Source organism: Triturus cristatus, chromosome 10 (genome assembly GCF_964204655.1).
Source record: "Triturus cristatus chromosome 10, aTriCri1.1, whole genome shotgun sequence".
Taxonomy (NCBI): domain Eukaryota; kingdom Metazoa; phylum Chordata; class Amphibia; order Caudata; family Salamandridae; genus Triturus; species Triturus cristatus.
In genome coordinates this window covers 1,207,456,448-1,207,479,836 of record NC_140593.1, presented here as the reverse complement: position 1 = coordinate 1,207,479,836, position 23,389 = coordinate 1,207,456,448, and the positions used below count along the sequence as shown (strand labels likewise).

General features: G+C 46.3%; 1 protein-coding gene across 3 annotated transcripts in view; it reads right to left on the bottom strand.

The window, feature by feature from the left end:
- GRIPAP1 (GRIP1 associated protein 1) overlaps positions 1-23,389 on the bottom strand; it is a 597,534-nt gene that overhangs the window by 330,144 nt on the left and 244,001 nt on the right. For all 3 annotated transcript variants that reach the window (XM_085629701.1, XM_085629702.1, XM_085629704.1), the window contains one exon: positions 18,523-18,622. In XM_085629701.1, the coding sequence (XP_085485827.1) occupies positions 18,523-18,622 (100 nt within the window). The remainder of the gene's footprint in view (positions 1-18,522; positions 18,623-23,389) is intronic.

Genomic DNA, 23,389 nt, shown 5'->3' with positions numbered 1-23,389 from the left:
GGGGGGAGTAACACAGAGGGCTAGGGTGGGAGGGAAACAACATAGCGGGAGCAAGTGGGGGAAGCAACGTGGGGGAGATGGGCGGGGTCAACATCAAAGGCATGGGTGGAGGAGAAACGGGCAAGAGCGTAGGAGAGAGTAGGGAAGCATCACAGGTGAAGGGAGACGCAGCAAAGAGGGGCGGCTCCTCCACGTGGGCGTCAGAGTGTCGCCCCACTGCTTTCTCGCAGTGCGAGAAGCAGAAACGTAAAATGGTATAAATACAGAGAAAGCAGATGAAGGGTATGCCTGGTTGGGCGCGGGTCGGGAGGAGAAGCTAGCCCAATGTTATGGGCGCTGACTGTTTGGTCGGCACCAGGGCCGGCCAAATCAGTCATAGCACTCTCTGTTTTCTCCAGGTAGGCTGCTGTGCCTCCCCATAGACGCCTGTAAGGACGGCGTCCTAGCCAATCACAGGGAGGAGAGGGGGACTGCCTGCTTCTGCTTCCTGGAGAGGAGGGGAGATGCACACAGGCGGCACAGAGCAAACGGAATGTGCCGGGATAGAAGTACACGGAGGGAGACAGCTGGAAAACACCTGCAGTCTCATGGAGTGCTGAACTCAAAAGGAAAAAGTGGTTGAAAAGCAAGCAATGGAAGCTCAGAAGCCAGCCAAACAGAAGAGCTGGTAAAGAGTTTATGCTCCATGGGAGCGCCAAACACTAGATTGACAAGCTAAGTCGCAAATAAGAAACAGGCAAATGAGAGTGACAGGAAAGCCACCCAATGGTAAGCAATAGGCAGGCTCCAACCCCCTGGATGGTCATAGTAAGCCGACAGTATGCCATTCGCAACCGCTTAACCCCTCCTCCTCTACACTCCTGAGCAATGTACCAAAAGCAAACTTATCTTATGACTCCCTACCAAAGGCAACCACAGCCACTCTGCCTACACGTGTTGTGTGAAAAACTTGCTACTGGACACCACCTGCTTTCCCTCGCCTTTCCAAAAGCGACTTCCTTTCCACTTGTACAGGGTAGGACTTTCCCACCAGGTCACTATTAGCTGCCACCAACTCCCCTCCCTTTCAATGAAGTATAAGGTGGGTCCCCCATAACATACGAGTGGTCATAAAGACCCAAATGACATTATGTAGGCCCGTTTCCATGGCAGCTCATGGCAATGCTGTCAGAATACGGTCACCATTTGATCCACTGGACTACGCCACTGGCCTGTGGCCTATATAGCGTAATACCTAATTTACGCAGGAACTAAAATATCATGCTTGCCGTAAACTGAACTCAAAATCTTAACTTTGTTTTCTAAAAGTACAATGATGCGAAAAAGCAAGTATAGATTTACATTTTAATATATATGTTATGTTCATCTGATCCTAACTGTAGCTAAGCACATTAGACTTTATGATACTTTTTTTTAACCAAAAAATCAGGTGGGTGTCTGGTGGGTGGGAGTCAGGTGGGCGTCAGGTGGGTGGGTGTCAGGTGGGTGGGTGTAAAAGTGGGCGTGTGTGCCTTTACTGCTTCCATACAAAGGGCCGCAGAATCAGATCCTGCTAGACAAGAACACATGTGTATTTATTTATTTAAGAGTCTTATATAGCGCTTGCCAGATCCAAAAATATCAGAGCGCTTTACAACATTTATCATGATGCAATCGGACACACATTATTTCAATAAGTAGCATTGTCTTGTGTCGATTCGTGTTAAGGGTTGGAGGGGATCATAGGAGCGAATCAATTCATCATCCGTAAAAGCTGCCAGCTGTCATGGTGGTCTGCAGATGTCATGTTGAGATTTTTTGGTGGGGGCGTGGCTTGTACGGCAGAGCTGATGGCTGCCTGATCCTGCTGCTCTGCCGGAACGGAGGAAGCGAACTCAAAATACCCCAAAACGACTGAAGATGAAGAACCAGCAGTAAAAAAAAAATAGAGCGTCAGAAATACCCAACCCAGAGATGCTCCCCTCTCCGTGGTCCTAGATGCCAGCAGGAACGAGAAAAACCGAACTTCAAAAGCGGTGCGAGGAGAAGACGGGAGAGGGAAGATGGCGGCATCCCAGCCCGCTGTGAAACCGAAACCAGCCATGTGAGCAAGCACGGCATCGATATGACACGCGAACAGCGCGAATACTAGCCCCGCCGACAGCAGGTACCAGCAAAGGCAACCGTGACCCCTATCAACCGCGACCCCTGTCAAGCGCAGGAAATAAAGCGCGCATAGCGAGAGGGCTCAACGGGGACGCAAGGCCAAGAATAACTGCAGCGGCAGAGAGATAGCTAGGGTGCCACACGGAACCCAGCACTGCCAGAAATCGGCCAGAAACCGGGGGCAGGAGCGGACCTCCCATAGTCCCTGAAAAGACAATAAGGGAATAAGGATTCAACCTAAACGTGTGTGAACAAAACGCGGGCGATAAACCGAAACTGGAGCCACGTTTTCAGAGCGGCACACCAGTAATGGCAGCCGCCGCGATAGAACCACAACAAGACCGCAATGACTTCCCAGGCAAATAGGGCTGGCCTCAAGCGATAAGGATTGGGGGACAAAGAAGAGAGATGTTAAGGGCCCAAAGCACCAACATATATGCACGTCACGCCGCGGCAGGAGGCTCTAAAACTGCCTGTATGTAGGAACGCTAGTGCAAAACGCTAGCCCATCAGAAGTGGAGAGCAAATAATTAACTAACAGAATAAAGCAAGCAATTGCAACAAAGCTATACAAATACAGCACACAGAAAAGCACTACATGGAAACCCCAAAACAAACCACTCCCACAGAGCGAAACAGAAGGCAACCCGGCACACACCTAAAATGGCGTCCGTCCTTACAAAGAACTAAAGGGGAGGTACAGACTCTGTCCCTCTGACGCAACTCGAGCGCCGGCGCGGGCTTTAAAGAGCAGGGCCCCAAGCTAAAACTAAACAACACAGAGAGATCTGCAAGCGCGGTACTTAAGGGAGGACACCAGTGACACCAGCGAGCGAAGACCCAGGCCCACCCAGCGGGAGAGACACTAATCACCCAATCGGAGAGGTACCCTGGTGAGCCTTATGTGCATTACAATGCTCAAGGAAGATAGCGGGAGAGAGGGGGGACGATAGCGCTCGGAGCAGTTTGCAAGAGCGAGTGCAAGTGATAGCGGAAACAAGGTAGTGCCTCTTCTTCACTCATTCTGGACTAAACCAGGGTTTCAACAGCTTTGGGAAGACGGTGCCAGAACTATCAGACCTGTAGCTTCCCCAGGGGGGAAGACGGTGCCAGATTTGACAGTGGGAGAGAGGGGGATTGATAGCGCTAGGAGGGTCTGTATGATCAAGTGAGAACTATGGCACGCCACCCACAGATATAGAGGAAACAAGGTAGCTACATACTGCCTCTTCTCCACTCATTCTGTTTTAAACTACAGGAACCAGGGCACCAACACTCATTCCGGACTAAACCACTGGAGCCAGGGTTTCAACAACTTTGGGAAGACGGTGCCAGAACTATCAGACCTACAGCCCCCACAGGAGGAAGACCCCACAAGTAGCTACAAGAGACCAACAAATAAAGGGGGAAACGAAACGGAACGGTCAACATAGGTTACAACGAGATTGACAGCAGGATAAGGAGAGGACCGACAAGAGAACAGAGGCACAGAAACAGAGACACACCAAGATATCAAGCAAGATAACAAGCAAGCATGGCGGACAGAGAGTTGAGACTACAGCAGCAACAACTAAAAATGAGTAAAGGCGAGCAAGGGATATCCGACTCCCCAATCAAACAAAACCCAGACATCAACAGCACCCTAGAAATGATCCTAAAGAAACTAGCCGAAGTACATGACTTGGCGAAAACTACGAAGCAAACCACAGACACGATCCAACGAGAGATTGCAGCAGTCAGAGCAGACATGAACTCTGTGAATATCAGACTCGCAGCAGCTGAACAAAGGATCAGTGAGGAAGAGGACTCTACACACAGCTCAAGCAAGGAGATGAAAATGATATCGAAAATTACTGCATCACTCCAGAAACAGACAGCGGAGATTGAGGACCGCAATTGCAGAGGGAACATTCGCATACTAGGGATCCCGGAGGGTGCAGAAGATGCAGCAGGGTCCTGCTCTGCTTTCCTCGAAGACCTGATCCCCAAGCTCACCAACCTAAAGTTCGATCGCCAATTTGAGCTGGACAGGCCCCACAGAATTCCCACTTTCAAATCCTCAACAACTCAAACAGCACGGCCTATCATATGTAAACCTTTGAGATCACAGCATATGGAAGACATTTTTAACTATGTCCGCAAAAATCACCAAATCAGCTGGAAGGGTCACAAGATCCTCCTCACACAAGATTACTCTAAGTCCACTGTCGACACCAGGAAGGGGTTCCTTACCCTACGCGACAGGCTCAGGAGCAAAAACATCCAATTCTCATTTGTGGCCCCCGCAAAAATTCAAGATAATAGACAAAGGGAAACACCACTTCTTCACCGATCCAAAGGACCTAGTGAACTTCCTGGACGGTCCAGCAGCTCTGCCAATGGAAACGTCGTAACCCGGATCAACCAAAAGAAGACCGTCACCAGAGCCGAATAACGGGTGAACTGTTGCTCTAAGGCAGCTGTTTCACGAAGGAAAACTCCGACCATTTCTACCTCCAGCTATCATGACCTACAACCGATATCTACCTCAACAACGCTTCAACATCGAACTCGATTGGCTGGCATCAATAGTCTGCAACAACTCGATAACAGCCCGTAACAAGTTTCGCAAGGATGAAAGATTAACTTCAAGAAGCCAATGTCAAGAAACCAAATTCTAAGAACCACTAGAACCACTGAAGCGCAACATCATATCCTTTGAACAAAACAATGTGTAAGTATCATAGATAACAATACTTGCACGGGATTATCGTACACCAATTACCCGACAACATTTCTCGGTGAGGCGGAACAGCGATCCTGCCGTCGCACCTCCGATATACGAGTATTTCCAAGGGGTGGAGAGGGAGGGGGGAGGAGGGAGCGGGGGTATGGGGAGAAATCTGCACTAGGGTTTCTCAACTCCCTGTCTTCTGTATTTTCTATCCTTTTTTCTATTTCACACCTTTTCACTCACTACAAACTGTATATGGCAGATCCTGGAAGCCAACGCATGTGGGGGATCACCCAGTCGTACATAACCGGGGGAAGTAACTTTTTGCCCGGAGACTCAACTGGGTAGCTTAGATACACACCCCGTGAGAATGCACTCGAGAGGCAAAATACACCTGAGTGTTGGACATACAGAACCGCCACACCACACTATAACTGATGGCTAGTAACAACACACTAACCCTGACAATGGACCTCAACATAGTGTCCCTCAATGTCAAAGGTCTGAACCACCCTATTAAGCGCCGGAAGATAATAGACTACTTAGCTAGAACTAAAGGTGACATAGTCCTCCTACAGGAAACCAAACTGTCAATGGAAGATGCCAAACTAGTCAGAGGCAATTGGATTGCACAGATGGCTTGCTCACCAGCCGACATAAAGAAACGAGGGGTCCTGACCTTAATATCCAAGAAATCAAACATAACAATAGACTCACATTCCCATGACAAGGAGGGAATGTGAGGAGGGGGGAGGAGCGTTTTCATGAAGCGAACATATATGGCCCCAATGCAGACGATCCGTCCGTCTGGGCGGAGGGGTCACGCAAGCGAGACAATTTCCCCCAAAACAAACTCATGGTGGTGGCGGGGGATTTTAACATCCCGCTGGATCACATAACAGACAGACAATCCTCCTGTCAATACCACCCCACTAAATCGCACGCTAAACATCTGCTCCAAGTTCAATCTAAAGGACGCATAGCGTCTACAGCACCCCGACACTAGGGACTACACTTTCTATTCTAACCCACACAACTCATACAGCAGGATAGACTACATACTTATCTTGGGAACGCACACACATTTAATCGAATACTTCAAAATAGCGCCAAGGTTAGTATCAGACCACTCATGTATCAGTCTAAAACTGAGCGGGTGCCATAACAAAGTCGTCCCCCGGAGGTGGCGTTTCAACAACGAAGTTTTAGCGGACCCCGAGAACAAAAAAAAGATTGAGGAGGCTATAACTGACTACCTAAGCCACAACGACTCCCCGGAAACTAGCGTCAACACCCTCTGGGATGCCCTAAAAGCAACTTCCAGGGGCACAATAATTGGAATTAAGTCAAAAATAAACAAGAATACAAACCTGAGAATAGACCAACTCGACCGGAGATCACGAGCTTAGAATCAGCCCATGCAAACGCTGCACAGGACAACAAGCTCCTAGCAAAGTTAACACAAAACAAATATGAGTATAAGAAAATCCTGAGCGAGAGAGCAGGGTTGTGGTTCAACAAGTGCAAAGCCCTTAACCTATGCAAAGCCAACAAGGCAGGGAAACTTCTTGCCTCCTACCTAAAACACAACTGCAACCAGTTTGCGGTCTCATCTATCACAGACTCAAACAACAAAACCCACACAAGACACAAAGACCTCCTAAAGACATTCCAAGAGTTCTATTCAGAGCTCTACAAAAGCGACCAGAACCTCAACCAAGAGGAATGTACAAAATACCTTGACAGAATCAGGCTTCCGAAGCTAAGCAACGAAGACACAATCAGGTTAGGTCAGGAAATTAGCTCCACTGAAATTGAAAGGGCAGTAAAATCAATGAAAAAACATAAAGCCCCGGGGCCAGACGGGTACACAGCAGATTTCTACAAGATCTTCATAAACCAGCTCAGCCCAACCATGAAAAAAGTCTACAACCAGGCAGCAGCTAAAGGGGAAGTTCCTCAATCCATGTCAGAAGCTAATATAATAGTCATCCCAAAGGAAGGTAAAGACCACCTATCACCAAAAAACTACAGACCCATATTCCTCATCAATGTAGACTGTAAAATCTATGTCAAGATCCTGGCAGTTAGATTAAATACGGTTCTCCCAAAAATTATAAGTAACTCCCAGGTTGGATTCTTACGCTACCGATTGTCTAGCGACAACACCAGACTTCTCTGCCACATATTGGAACAAGTACCACTAGTAGCCACAGCATTAGATGCCGAGAAGGCCTTCGATAAAGTCTCCTGGGCCTTCCTAGAGAGCTGCATGCAATCCTTCAACTTGGGGGGGAGGGTTTCATACGGATGACTATGGCCCTGTATCATGCTCCTTCAGCCCGTATCGCAGTTAATGGCACACTCTCTGACCCCTTTACACTACAACAAGGAACCAGACAGGGTTGCCCACTGTCGCCGGTGCTATTCCTACTGGCCCTTGAACCCCTCATCCAAGATATAAAACTAAACGCCAGCATAAAAGGGATAGATATCAATGGTGTCGAAATCAAATTAGCCGCCTACGCAGATGATATACTGATTGTAACGGAACAGCCGAAGTCCTCAATCGAAGCACTGATGACCACGATAGCAAAATACTCCAGACTATCAGGATATAAACTAAACAAAGACAAATCAGAATGTAAGCTGCTAAACATTCACTGCACGAAAGACATTCTAGGGGACTCGGGGCTAACCTGGCTGACTGGACATATTAAATACCTAGGCATATTCTTCGGCAGCGACCTAATAAATACACTACACTATAATGAGAAAACACTATTAGAAAAAATTGAGAAACTTCTGGAATCTTGGTCCCCAAAATTCATAACATGGTGGGGAAGAATCGAAACCATAAAAATGATGATCACCCCAATGATTAACTATCTCATTAGTATGCTCCCACTGCTACTCACAGACTATTTCCACCGGAAAATCGATATCCTGTTCACTAAATTCCTCTGGCGCAGAAAAAAGGCAAGGATAAGCATTAGGAAACTAAGATTGGATAAAACCCAAGGGGGGTTAAACCTAGCAGACTTTAGGCTGTTCCAACTAGCCTTTCTAGCAAAACAGGGCTCATACTGGGTTTCCCCGTTGGCCGACTACATACCAGTATGGCTTCAGGTAGAGAAGGCCATTTTGAACAACCTGAGCCCACTGGCCCTACAAACAGCAAACTCATATTCCCACTCATCCAAACCTATCTTTAAAAATACAAAAATCGCACTCCTAAAAGTAGACAAGAAGATGGAGGTTAGTATCAAAGGGTCTAAGATAGAATCACTGTGGGCTAATAGTAAGGTTAAGTACAAAGGGAAAAGCCTTACCTTCAATACTTGGATAGAGAAAGGTATTTACGACCCGTACCAACTCGAAAATGGGGAATACCCCATTAGATTCACAGACCTCAAATCAAGACATCACCTAAACGACATCGATCTCTATAAGTTTCTGAAAATAAGAGCGGCCTTGTCAAAAACTAAACTATCTACCCCCCCAACCCTCAATCTTCCGGTATATGACAAACATGAACAAACTAGGTCACCAAGTCTCGCAGCTCTACAAACTCTTGCGCCCTAAAACCACCAAACTTAATGACAAAACAGTCGCCTATTGGGACAAACAATCTAAAACTCCACTCAACTAACAGGAATGGGCAACACTATGGTCCTCGGCCTCGCGTAATAAGATTATCCCAGTACTAGCACAAACTACATTTTGGCTGCTTCACAAAGCATTTTGGACCCCAGCACGATTTCACTCATTAGGACTCAGACAGGACGCACTCTGCTGGAACTGTAACAAGGGGGAGGGAGACCTGGCACACCTTATCTTCCATTGTTCAACACTCAGGGTATTTTGGAGAAAAGTCTCTGGTTTCATAAACGCTGTGTTTGAGTGCACTCTTGCAACAGAATTCTCCATCCTAACCTCGGCATTTATGCACACCAACCTGACAACTGAACAGGACAAGGACCTACTGGATCTCTTACTGACAGCAGCAGTAAAATTGGTCCTAACCAACTGTAAGGACACAAGCAAGACCAGCTACAAAGGCGGGATCAACTGTGTCACACATCTCAGAGGAGCGAACAATATTGCGCTACAGTACTCACCCTGGAAGTCATCCTCCAGAGGGATGTGGGAAGCGCTGGACACTTACCTAGACGCATACGAACCCCCATAAACCGCTAGGATGCCCACACAACGTATCGGACACGGACTCAAAGCGCTGTTCCCCAAAATAGCCCGATGGGGCCTGCATGCGGACTCAAACATCTTGATAGTAGCTCAGACGTAATGCACTGTGTTTGCCACATGTAATGTACAGCGACTGTTTCTCTCTCTATGCCTGTCCTTTACCTCTTTCGGTTTTTCACCACTAATTGTTTTCTGTCCTTTCCTTCTTGCCTTTCCCTCAATCTCCAGATAATGACAGTAGGGGCTAGCTATATACGCACCAATGTAAAAATGACTACTGCTCATTCTAGGCTAACCCTGTAAGCCTAGAATGAGGTTTGTGATTGTATTCTTTATAAAAAAAATAAAAATAAAAAAAAAGAGATTTTTTGGTCAAGTTGGCTTACACGAATGAATCGAAAGTGGCACAGGAAATTCAGCCCTAGTGGTGATTTTCATAAATAGGCAAATACTGAACGCCTGGAGGGAGTAGTAGCCTGAAATGTCAATCCCAGAATTTTAATAGCTTAAAGAATGGATCAGGAGAGGGGTGGCAGTAAAGATGTTGCTAAGATACAAGCCTGACATAATTTTACAGGAAACTACTCTGGCCGGCACCAAATGTAACTTTACTGGACAATGAAAATGTAGTCATGTAATCCATGCTCTTTCACTACAGGTTCCAGAGGCGTTGCAAAACTGATGTGAAAATCTGCCCCTTTACAGTACACCGCGCTTGGCTGGATGCACCGGGCTGCTACGTGGCCGTGGTGGGCATATGGGATGGAGAAGAGGTGGTGGGACCGTCTGTATACTCACCGCCTAGACCACAGTAAACTACCCTAGCCAGGCTGGGTGCACCCTTAAAGCATGTGCAAAAGGTGACCCTAACCACAGACTGGGATTTTAATTTGTCAACGAACCTGAAGATGGATGGAGCGCGAGACAGAAGCATCTCTAGGGGTCTTTGGCTTGGAGGGATTCACAGAGAGAGAGTGCAGGCAAGACTTGCTTAATTCAAATCAGAACAACTAATTTCCCTGGCTGGATTATCTGTTCATCCCTCAAGTGCACAGCCCGAGATATGGGGATAGTTAATGTCTAGAAAAGGGGTACTCTGGATCATTCAACCCAGATGTCAATACTAAACCCCAGGGCATGGGGGGGGTGGGGGGGAGGGGGGGTAGCGGGTGGGTGGAAGAGGTCTGGGAACAGAGAGAGGATAAGACACCGGAGGCCTCAGCAACCAATCTGTATTGGTGCGGATTGATTTGATCATGTGTAGAATTTGCAAGGAAAAGAAAAGGCAAGATAATGCAAGAAACAACTAGAGTTTAACTATCTAATAATACGTACCCCAATATGCAATCAACTATAAAAGAGGAATATTTTAATATTGTACATAAATATTGAAGTCAAAGAGCATTTGTCGTAGCACACATCACCGCTTACAAGAGGTAAGCAGTAAAGCTAGTAAATGAAGTGCCTCGCTGAGAGAACATTGGCAGATGGATGGTTCAGATTACGGACTCGAGGGTGGTTGTAGAGTATTACCACTTACTACTTAAGTATCGAGCAGTGGGACTGGAGGAGGAAATAGAAGCATTTGTGGGAGAGCTACCAGTTCAAAGAAAGAGAATTGAATTTAGGGCGGCTCTGGAAGTTGACGGTGGATGAAATACAACAAGCAGCTACCAAGACTACTTAAAAGGGGAGGCTCGGTGACCAAATGGGTTTCCCACAGAAGTATACAAGTGATTCTTTAATAAGCAATTTTACCTTATCCTGTGTATGTTTGAGGAGGCTAGATCAGTGAGATATCTGATGGCATAGCTCTGCATGGCTAAAATAACAGCAATTCATACGGAAAGGGAGATACCGGAGGCATGTACACAGGTAGGCCAATACCCCTTCTAAATTTCAAAGTAACATTTTTGACAAAGTTGCTAACCTACCAACGGTATGCGGTGGCGAGTTGACAGACCCATCCAAATTACTCGTGAATTATGCCACACAGATCAGCAATACACAACCTCCGTAAACTGCAATGCCTGGAACACGCCAGAACAGTCAAGGAATCGATGATCCTGTTATCACTCGATGCAGAAAAGGCATCCGATTGGGTGAAATTGCGCTTTATGTTTGCGATATTCAGGCAGATGGGACTGAAGTGTCTCTCATGGGTGAAACTTCTACAGAAGGTCCAAAGGGCCGGGGTGAGGTCAGTGGCAAGTGATTCCCACCACTTAACCCTAGACGTGGAACAGAGCAAGGCTGTCCCTTGTCCCTACTGGTCCATGCTCTGACACTGGAACCGGCAGCGCGTTAAGTGATGAATATACCCTGGGTAGTTGGGGGACTCTGATGGGGTGGGAGAAGGGATGACAGCTTTATCTTATGTGTGGACAATCGCTTCTACATGAGGGAAATCCTCACCCCATCCCAAAGATACTCAAAGTCAAATTAAATTGAGATCAATCCCCTCTCTTTCCTCATCAGACTAGGACCCTCCTCCTGATCTGGATTGCCCAGTTCAGGAGACCAGGGATGGTCTCACATATCTGAGCGTTTACATTATTGAAGACAACAGTCCGCGTGTTCATGGGAGCTTGGAAGAGGCGCTGAGAGGATTTCAGACCGATGTGACCTGTTGCAGAAAACCCAGAATCTGGTAATATTATAGTTAGGCTGGGTGGCATTGTATAAAATGATTTTCTTAGATATATTTCTATACCTCGTGAAAAAAGCAACATTCCTTCTTGAGGAAGAGCTTTGTTTTTTTAGGAGGTGACCATGGTGTTCCGCTCACTGCTTTGAGAGAGAAGCCCAGCGAGTTAGCACTGGACAGGATCACTTACGATGGACCACTGCTCATCCCAAGGTGAGAAGGTTTTTCTGACAACAGTTGATGGTGGGATTTGGCACCACAGAAGAGCCATTCACGACCACTGAGAGACATGCGATGGGCGCAGGAGGGTACAGCAGACCATGTGTGTGAAAAGAATGGGGGTTGGCTGTCCATGGCCCAAAGTGATGCTACAGGTGTGGAGAATGGTCTTGGAACCTATCTGCGTGAAGAGAAGAACTGCAACGGAGACCCATCCCTTGCCGGACAGGAAGCTGGGGATCATATCCCAATTTAGGAAATGAGCCTCAACAGGTACAGATAGGGTAGGGGATGTTTGGGTTATAGGAGAAATAAAACCTCTAGAGACTCTGAAATGAAAGTTCTGCCTCCTGGATTTTCAACACCATAAATATGTACTATTAAAGCATACCTTGCATGCATATAAAGAGAGACGGGTAGATGTCCAGAATAGTTCTCCACTGGAATACAGCGTGTTATCGGATAACTACTGACTAAATCAAAATCCATAATATACAAGACAATAACTCACAATGTCCCTGATGTGCTCGAGAGATCAGGAGCCGGGTGGGAAGTAGAAGTTAGGTACACTGGAGGATACGGTCTGGAAAGCTGTGTGTAAGCATCCGCGGAGGTAGCAATGCAAGCGCTTCAGTGTGATAGAGCTGCAAAGGGGGAATGCTTCGGGATGTGGCGGCGAGCAAATCTTTTTCCCTTCGATATGGGATGGCCATCAGGTTGTGGTCTTCTGGAACAGAGCTAGAAAGTACCTGTTCAAGGTGCCTCAAAGTTCAGTAGCTCTGATGGCACAGCTGTCACTTTTAGGAATTCAGGATGATGACATCCCAGCAAAATATGGTAAAAAGTGACATGATCATGATATTGCAAGAATGCGGGGTGCGCAAGGGGCACCAGGCTTCGATCCTCGGGGTGAAAACATGGATTACAGCATGAGGGTCGAAAGTGTGGTCTATGAAGGTAGAGGAGGCCTGACGACATCTGCAAAGATTAGGGGTGGGTGGGAAGATGGCCAGGGACGGTAGAGGAGTCCTATACTATATGATGTATGTCACCATAAACAAACTGTGCCGGCATATGGGTGGGATGAGGATAGGGAGGGAAGATGCAAACAGATGGGGATACCCTGTGTGGAGGTGACAATCTTGTTAATGTGGCAGATGGTAAACCTATCTCCAGAGACATGGCTGACATCATGGCTCACATATGATATCATGAAATCTAATATTGTAGTACTCAGCATTATTTATGAAAGCTGGAAAATTAATTAAAAAAAACTTAGATGAAAAATGATGCAAGGGGAATTTGTGCGTGTCATATGTCACACAAGTTCAGGCTCATCAGCTCTTAGGACTTTTGGACAGAATGAAGGTCGGATATGGCTTAATAGGTAAAACCATAGAACCTTAAGAGGACATACTTATTTTTACATCAATGTACGTCAGTCAAACCGTTGAATAACAACTTGCTTTTTTTATAGCACCTCATACTACGTCTGCATCTTCTAAGCGCTGTAGATATCAAACGTTTCTAATATCTAATTTAACAGTAATCCTTTACTAACCTTAGAAGCATGGAAGGCTGAGACAGCCCAACAAGTAATCAAACTCAAGAACTGAAGAGCTCCGCATACCAGAACAGCGAATGTGCAATCACTAAGCGAGTCGACAGACTCATCAATATTTCTGATCACAACCTACTCAGACGAGTAATTTACTATCAACACCATACATAACCTACTTGCATGTAACACTCGGATGGGTCCCAATCCCCAAGGTTGGAGGAAACCCCCAAATGTGTCGATGGGGTAGTTTCAATGAATTTAGTTTGCAGCAAAATGCACAGGCAAAACAATCCTCAAATACTGCTTCTAGGAGTAAACAATTGAAGGCTACTAAGAAGCCAGTCTTGACCTCCTTGTATTATAATATTACAACACTATGTCCTCAATGTACCAGTGTATAACACTCTTCTGCAATGTACACCTGGATCTATCTATCCACTCTTCACTTCCCCAAATTCCCCTCCCGGCCACCTCGCGACAGAGCACCTACTAATTGCCAGCTCGGTCGCTGGTCCATTAGTTGATGTATAGTCATCGTTGTTTTCCATTCATACGCATTCGACCCACATTATTTCCCATCCCTCATGACATCACCCAACTCGTCCATCTCATCCACTATTTCCTTGGAAGCCACGACACACAGTTCCTCACCACATTTCACAAAACCGTGGCATCCTGAACAGAGAAACTATACTCAGCCCTGCCCACAACCACGTAGACATCATTAGATGGTACAGCCCAGAATCCACCTTCACTCGTGAATCCATCATCATTAACAGTAAACGCCACAGTTAAAACCGATATACAAGACGCCTTCTCTTTTCAGGAAAGAATAACTGCCTCCTCAAGTTGTAATCCTTATTCATTCAAAGGTCAAGGAAACATCATCAGTCAACATATGATCAGTTTGCATACCATCAACTTCCTTTTCCCCCTTTCTCCGGTTTCACCTCAAACTTTCATAATCATGCAGTACCACAATCCCCATGTTCTAAACACAGTTCAGTCAACATATAGCCTGAGCAGTGCGTGTCTGTTCTCATTATTGCCACTGGTGTTTCTTTCCCATCTACCACCACTCTGCCAAAGCTGTTCCAAAACATTTAAAAGCAAAAAGAAATGGACTGTTCCCATGAGGAGCAAGGTCACAACTGATTTGCGTATGGCTGGGTCCAAACTGGGGCGTCGTGGAGAGCAAAAAAAAAAAAAAGATGGATTAAACCCAGATCTTTGTGGCTGGGGGTGAATGTTTGCATTGTTCAGCATTCCGTCCATCATTTGTTCTTTTCCCTTTTGTGGCCTTAAGTTGGAAGGGTATGCCCAGACGCAGGTCCCATGCTCACTGTGCTACTGGATTCAAGCTAGCCTTGCTGATGAGGGTTGATACCCCGAAACCGGTCCCAGTACGCTTGTTTCCAGTCCAGGGAGGACCTGGCTTGGCAGTTCGGGCCAGACTGTTCCCACGAGGTGCAGAGTCAAGACTAATTTGCATATGGCTGGGTTCAAACAGGGGTGGCGTGGTGGGCAAAAAAACGATGGATTAAACCCAGATCTTTGGGGCTGTGGGTGAAGTTTGCATTGTTCAGCATTCCGTCCATCATTTTTTGCTTTTTTCCAAAACATTCTAAAGGCAGGTTTTTCAAACTGCACTGAGCAAGTACATTCTTCCGTGCTCAAACGCACTGTGACAATTCTAGTTCCACCAAACCGCACACTATTGTTAATAAATATATTCCTAATGGTTCTGCCATATAAGTAAATATCATAATTAAGTTTGGCAACATTCAACAAGTTTTAGAGACCTAAACTGCCTTTGTCCTTTGGGTCTGGTGCATTTATAATCATATCCTACACCCAAGCCGTAGGTTTCATGCAGTTTTCTTAAAAGACAGCCCCCAAATGTCATACTTCCATCACTCCTGACACATTTTATTGCCATTCCACACTTCTTCAGACGTATAACTTCACAAAAAACTTTGAAATATCCTTAACTGTCAATGTAAAAAGCACAATACAATACTGGTGTCCTTGATATGTTCTGCACTAACCTAAAAAAAAAAACAGCTACAGTTGATTTCAACCCAAGAGGCATTTTATAAACCAGTAAGCCTCTCAGTGGTGTCATAATGGATGTTAAAAGTTTTAACTTAACCTTTAAGTTAATTTACTGGTACAATGATAACATAACCAAAACACTCTTATTTCCCCAGGAGTGGTCATCTCAGATATACTTTTCAAGGGATTACCATAAATCCACTTGCACAAATTATGCATGCACAAATCCACACACATACAAATCTTGCCTTCTATTTTTGGCACTAACATCTGAGGGGAAAGCTACTCCATACACCAGACTTAGTACTTTCAATACGTGCCTCCTACAATCAGCGACTGATTGACACTATTCTCTAAAGGCATCTTCAGTAAATGTCATTCCGGACTCACTCTATGTAACACAGATACTGCTTTTGTAATTTATTTGTTCTAGGAGTAAAACACTTGAAAAGACATGCCGAGGGACATTGTATTCGACAAATCATTGTACCCGATAAATCATGATACCCCTAGGTTTCGAATTTATTATGAGCCATAAATTCCACTTTTCCTTAGTTGTGCCATGAAAATGGGGCATGACATGCAAATTCTAGTGTTTACAGTACCAAAATCCCAATGATCCCTTATTTATCGGGGCCTGAGGGGTGCAAATATTAGCATACCCAGTAATTACCTGATGTGATAAACACTGGACCATTAATAACTGTGATATTTGCACAAATAAGTTTCCTGCAAAGTTCACAGTTTTCCAGTGACTCATAACCAGGAGTCTTGACTGTAAAAAAGTCTTGGGGAATTTGACATAAATGTATATTTCTTATGGTGATTGGCCCATCACCATGGCAGGATTGAGAGCATTCGGGTCTAGTTGAAATTGACTTCTTTTTAGTATCATCAGACCAAGAAATCTGGGTATACTTTACCTTCAATTATCTCTCCCTTAAGTTCAATATTCATTCCTTCCATCCAAAGAAGCCACTCAGTGGACGGCAACACAAATCGGTGCATATTGCAGTAGGGAACAATTCTTATAATGATCCTGTCACACCTTTAATAGATGGTTCTCTCTCAACCAGTGTGTACTCTGTGCTAGAAATCATGAACACTTCAACCAATCATTTGAACACTGTTGAGCCATTTACTTAAATGGCTGGAGAATTCTACTTGTAACAGCACATCATCAACATTCTACAATGTCTGACTTCCTTCAAGTCCTTGCAATCCTTACGGTGCATGCTCGTGCAGAATGTCCTCTTCTTGCACATTCTCTACAGAATACATTTCTTGTTGCACTAGATACGCTGCATGCTCTACATTCATGTAACCCCACCTGTAATATTTCACTTTGGAATCATCCACCACATCTAACTGGTTACCACATCTAACTGGTTACCACATTCACCGGTGTCTCTCCCTTTGCTATGGCCTAGGGTTTCCACTAAACTCTCCCTACATCTGCTCACAATCCTCACCCTTCAGAATATGCAGCCTCAATATCTACATGTAATCAGGCCCAGGATTAGCTGCACACCTAAGCAATTGATCCTTCATTAACAAACCAGCTAGAGTACCACACTCGCATAAAAATCTGTGCAAGATATCCCCACCACGTTCTCATCTTGTCCTTAGAGCCACATAAAAAGTGTGTCTTTCCAAAACACTAACTTTGAGTGGAAAATGCTTCTAAAGGATTTCCAATGACTCCTCACTCACATCTGCAGGCTCCCTTTGCCCATCAGCCACTTGTGTCTTAAGTAGTTCTTCATGCGCGGGCCTGCCTTCAACCCCTAACTTATGTAAAACAGCAGCATGCTTCCAAAGATTGCAAACCCTTTCCCCTCCTAGGGCTATTAAATAAGTCATAAATATTTTCTTCCTTTGCTTACAATGCATGGGTCCATCCCCAGGGGACATTTGTGGTCAATATACATTTTGAGCAGACCTAATGCTACAAAACCACAAAAAGTAACACAATAAAGTAATAAAATACATTCAAACAACCAGTTTAAAATACTTCAGTAATTAGTGTAACCATTTCAACAATTCCAGAACTTGTCAGCCAATCTTTGGATATGTGGAGAACCACAAAAACGGTGTGTTCAATACAAAATTGTTTAAGTGTCTTGTTGGAAAGAGGAAAACGATAATATTCCACGTCTGTCATCAGGCATGGATTAAAAGTGGGGTTGTGTCTTCGTCCAGCACTAGCAATGTCTCTCCCACAGCTAGATCTGAATAACCAACGTGGCTGTATAATAGTCTTATCTCGGGTTCCACAACTGAGGGTTCTCACAACGAGGCGTGAATCAAAGCAGAGTTAAATGTGGTAGAACTTGTGCCACAGCCCCCAAGCGCGGTCCTTCAGTGCTGGTAAGCATTCCCTGGGTGAGCTAGATCCTGGGCACACCAAGTACCAACACATCTTCCCTACATAAATAACACAGCTCACTCTGTAGCCAACATAACATCAAACGTCTCCATAATGGAATGATTTAGGATCATGGTCACCAGGTATCCGGGCTAGAAACCTGGGTTAATGCAGGTGCTTCGGCATCCTTGCTTTCCATGACCGTGGTATGAATGAGCAATGATGTTTTGTAGAACAGCTACTCCAGGGAGTGTCCCAGCGCTGAAGAATGAACCCCTTTGATAGTAGCCATGAGCTGGTGTCTAACTCCGCACCATCGAGAACTGCAATGCAGCTGAGGACTCAGCATATGCTTTATCCAGCACGCTTGCCTTAAGGGTGCTGTGACCCCTTTCGCCACTCTGAGTGGTGCAAGATCGTAACTAATGTGCAGGCTGGTCCATGGGCGTAGAATATTTGCTGCAACAAAGAAAATGTAATGCTCGCAATTCTGAGGGTAAAGTTAAGCAAAGTGAATGTTGCAGAAGCACACGGAAAACCTCGCTTGACCTCATCATTTGAACTACACCTGGAAATGGAGGCGTATTCTATGACAGCGGCCAGCCTACCTGTGCGCGTCTTGCTGTTGGTCAGGATCTCCTGCAGGCGCTCCTGAAGCTTATCTGCTCGCTTGCGTTCCAGCTGCAGCTGCCGCTTCAGGTCCTTCAGCTGAAAAGCCAATTGAGAAGACAGTGAGCGAGAGGGGAGACCTTCCCTCCTTAAGAGACCAGGACCAGCCTGCTCCCACAAGCTCCAACTTTGCAAAGGCCTGGATGAGTGAGCGACAAGACATTGCTTCATGGCATCGTGCAAGAGTCGGTCATGGTGGTGGAGGCATAACGTTTTTCATGGTTGTCAATGACTAAACATTCAATTAATTGCAGTCTAGCTTACAACAAAATGTCAATATTCCACAATGCATGAGTTGCAGCTAATGAGATCTTTGACTTGTCTAGTTGTTCTTATTGAGTGTTCATATTCCTGATGCAAAACCTGCAGTGTAAGCCCTTTCATTGCAATTAGTTCTCCATGTCATTGGTGGTCTGTATACAGTGATGGGGGCGCAGTTGCACATAGATGGAGGTTGTCAAATCTGGATCCTCACCCTACAGCTGCTTCCTTGAAAGACGAGGTTCCTGGTTACCTGTGTCCATGTCTGGGCAGGGTCCTTCCTACCTTTCCTGACTGAGAAGGGTTCCTGCTACCCCCGGCCATGTCTGGGAGGTTTCTTGCGACCTGGGTTCTGTCTGGAACAATTTTCACAACCTGTACGCCTATCTATACAGGTCTAATATTGCTGACTCGTGAAGTCCTTGAGACCATATCCTGACCTGGGACAGCTTCGAGTCACACAGACACGACAAGACCTGGGGTACATGTAAGGAACACTGAATGGGAGTAGAATCTACAGGAAGGTTATGCAGCAGCCAGATAAATTGTTACCGAAGTTAAGTACCTTTTTCTTCTAAAGAATACATCTTCCACAAGATTCCTCACTTTATGAATGAGTCCCAAAGCAAAACCATGGTGAGAATGACTAGTGTCGGTTAACCAAGGAAGTCATGCAACAAAGGTTGGGCAAAATACCCATCACTGTATGCGCCCGAGACGTGAGGCAAACATACATACGGTTGATCATGTAGCCGACTGGCAGATGTCGGGAACCTGAAGGACTCTGTACAGTTTGATCAGGAAGACACGTAAAGGTAGATTGCCCTTAACCATAGGTGCCACCAGGCCCTTCTGTACAAGGGACAATGAAAATTGCAAGATATTAGAAATACGAGATTTAGGGGGGTTGAGGTTTTCAAGCGATCTACAAAACTGGATTTGATAGCAGGCTTTCTGGCTGCCAGGATGATGTCTGCAACCTCATCTGAAAGGCAAAAAAGACTTTAGCTGGTAAAGCCCAACCTCCAAGCGTGCCGCTGCAGCATTTTAGGATCTGGGTAGAGGAGCACACCGTCCTCCTGCAATAGTAGGTCCGCTCCATACAGTGATAGTACACTGGCTAGCAGATCTTCCTCGCCCAATATGAAGCAATCAGAATCAGCTATAATTGGCTTTTTATGTGGTGTGGCAAGCTGATCACTGTAAGTTTACCCAACTCACATCAGGCATGAACATATCGGCCCAGAAGACATGTGGCACTAGCAGTGAGAAAGCTCAAGCCACAGGAAGCAAATACGTTTCAACCCAAAGAGCCATGTGCATTCAACTCTACCAAGAGGCACAGAGGGAAAGGCGTATGGGTTTTGCTTTGATGAGGGAGTTTGGACTGCTAGACTTTCCATAAACAGGTGAGAAGACCAAAAGTGAGGGTACTACTCAGGCTATCGGATTGTGGACTTCTGCACCTGAAAAGGGGGTTATTTACTCATGCAACCAAGACAAGATCCAAGACCGCCTCAGTCAGCGGGTGCAAGGGCTCCACTACAGAAGAGGGTGGTATTAGACTTCACCTCCACAGAAGGCAGGGTGAGTTTCAGGGCTTCAGCTGCTTCCCGTGCCACAGCTGTAAATCAGGAAATCTGTTCGGAAGCAGGGCAAGAGGGGTAAGTGGTCCCTTCTGGTGAAGTCTTAAGGCCACTCGCATTCTGTTAGTCCTGATATAAGCCAGCATCACTGTTAGGAGGTTACCAGCCTCCAAGCCACTGTCTTCTGTGAAGCCATGGTCCTTACCAGGCACTGCAAGAGCAGTAGAGTTGGAGCTGAACTCCTTTATTTTGGTGAAACTCTGGGCCCTAGGAAGGTGCCCTGCTAGAGGAACATCACTGGAGTTCACTATAACCTTTTCTTTCATTGTACAAATACTTACTTCAGATGACAACACCATAGTCAGCTCTGTGGTTGGCGTCTATATCAGCACTGAAGGAGACTCTGATTGGACGGAGGACAGCGCCTTGGCAGGCTTGAACTTCTTCTTGGGTGTCAGGGCCACGACCAATGGAGGCACGGCTATGGTGCCACGCCTGCAGAAACCTGTCCCCCCGTGGGGATTAGGGGGAGAGCCCTAGACAGTAGGGAAGCCATCCTGAACAGATCCAGCATCACCATCTAGACGTACTCAACCTGCGTGGCGTCAGCGGATAGGCCTGGAAACTTTGGCCTCATCTTTTTCAGATTACTGGTTCTTAAAAAATGACGAGGAAAGATCCAGCTACGGGGAACAGTGCAGAGACCTAGCAGGACCATTTCCTCAAAGGAGAAAAGGACATCTCCTTCCTTTTGTCCTTTTTGTACTTTTCATGGTAAGATCTTTTAGGACTTTTCTGGGGGCAAAGATGATTACTTTGGCATCTGATTAAGGTCTTTAGCAAAAACAACTAGGCTTTCCACTCCCAAATGGCATAAGAACTGCTAGTCACTGTGTCGTGCTCCTATCCCAGAAATGAAATACGGATCTAATGTGGATCCAAAAGAAAAAGCAACTTGTGGCATGCGCGACAAGGGTTAAAGCCTGAAGCTTTTGGGATAGACATTCAATCTAGTCGCTATTAAAATGCTGAGGAATTTTATTGATGAGACAAGACAGAGCTCCTGACTCAGGTCTATGAGGCGCAGCTAAACAGCAACTGTAGCCAGCGTGCCGGCAGGCGCCGGGTACACTTTGGTGTTGTCATGTCCAGACTTGGAGTCATGGCTTTAGCCCCATGGCAGTGCTTTGGAGAAGGCTGGGGAAAAGTTTTCCCCGGACCAGTAGGAATCATGGAATGATAATTCATATGGTGAGGAGTCTGCAGGAAAATGTATCGATTAGAAAGACAGTCATGCCACTCTCTTGCCCCACAAGAAGAAGCAGGTCACAAATACAATAATGTGCGATGCCAGGGTCATTACATGAACACGGCAAAAAGCATGGAGTGGGTTGAGATAGAGGTATGCAGAACCTGAGCTGCATAAACATCCCTCTTCGCACAGCAGCCATACTAACAGGGTAAGCTATAGATAGGTCTTAAGAAGATCCAGATGACCTATTGTGCAAGCACATATGCACTCGTAATGTGCCTCGAAGCACCTTCGGGCAACCAGCAACTCCCTTCACAAGAGCGAACCCACTAGCACCCAAGGTCACTGAGTGACATGGTCAAAGGCCGTCTTCACAGGGAATAAGCAGAGCCGCATGGTTCCCTCAGTCGCTGTCTTGTGGGTGAGACCATCCTTTCTCGCGCTTAGTGTGACCATGAGGGTCAGGATTTAGTAAACCCAGACCCAGTGCCCCTCAGGCCTCCAGGATAGCATACACTCAGGAGTAGCGCATAGAGAGATCTGCCTCTCATGCAGGGAAGCAGTTCAACTGTGTGCCAGCCAGCCTAAGACTGCTCAATATCAGGTTAGTGGAGTGCTAACAAGAAACATTTGGCACAGCATGAAACAAGAGCCCCTTGCCGCGTTCTGCTGGCCTGCAAATTACTTCATTGCTGGTTGTGACCTGGTTTCATAGCGAATCCTTAAGGAAACAGGATGGGCTCAGCGGGGTGCGTGTAGTGTTGGTGTCAAGTGGTTTCAGCTACATTGTCGCTCTCCTGCCTGCAGTGACACTCCATACAATCGCTTCAGTGGTGACCTGCAACAGCGAGACACCCACTGCAGTATGATGCAGGGGGCTCAGAGTCCAGAAGCCATGCCTGCACTGTTCCCCCCTTATCGACCTTCATCCAAGCCCGGGAGAACAGTAGGCCTCCGCCACACACAAAGCCCTACAGCCCTACACCACAGATACTCACAGTCCAAGATCAACGCAGCCTTTGAGAATTACTACAAGGGGCGCTACATGGGGAATGTGGAGATACCAGCAGACACAGCCAACAAGTACTTAACAAGGATACAACCCCCCAATATTGACCCCCTGCAGAGACCAGAACTGGGTAGCCCATTGGAGGAAGTAAAAGTATCGATTGCACGTGGGAAGGTAGTGTGCACTGATGGGTTCCCAATTGAATTTTACGTCTATTATCAGGCCACACTGGCGACCATGGTGATGAAAGTGTATGAGGAGGCCTGACCCGGGGGCATCTCCCACCCTCCATGAGGGAGGCAGTGATAGTTGTACTCCCTAAACCCTGCCGGGACTCCTGAACATGACGTCCAATCGTCCCTTATCACTGCTCAGTTTAGATTATAAAGTGCTCAGTAAGATCTTGGTCACTCGCCTGACAAGGGTGGTGGGAACACTGGTACTCCCCGATCAGAATAGTTTCATACCAGGCAGGAACACGTTCCTCAACCTGAGGCGTCTCTTTCACACCACGGACTGGGCGAGACGCGCGGAGGCGAAAGGATGGGTGGCATCTCTGGACGTGGAAAAGGCATCGGACACCCGCGGTTGGCTTTACCTCATGGCGATTTGAGGCACATGGGTATGGGCCGGCTATTCATCAAATTGGTGGTGCTGCTGCTATACACTGACCCCGTGGCATGGGTACGCACAAGGGG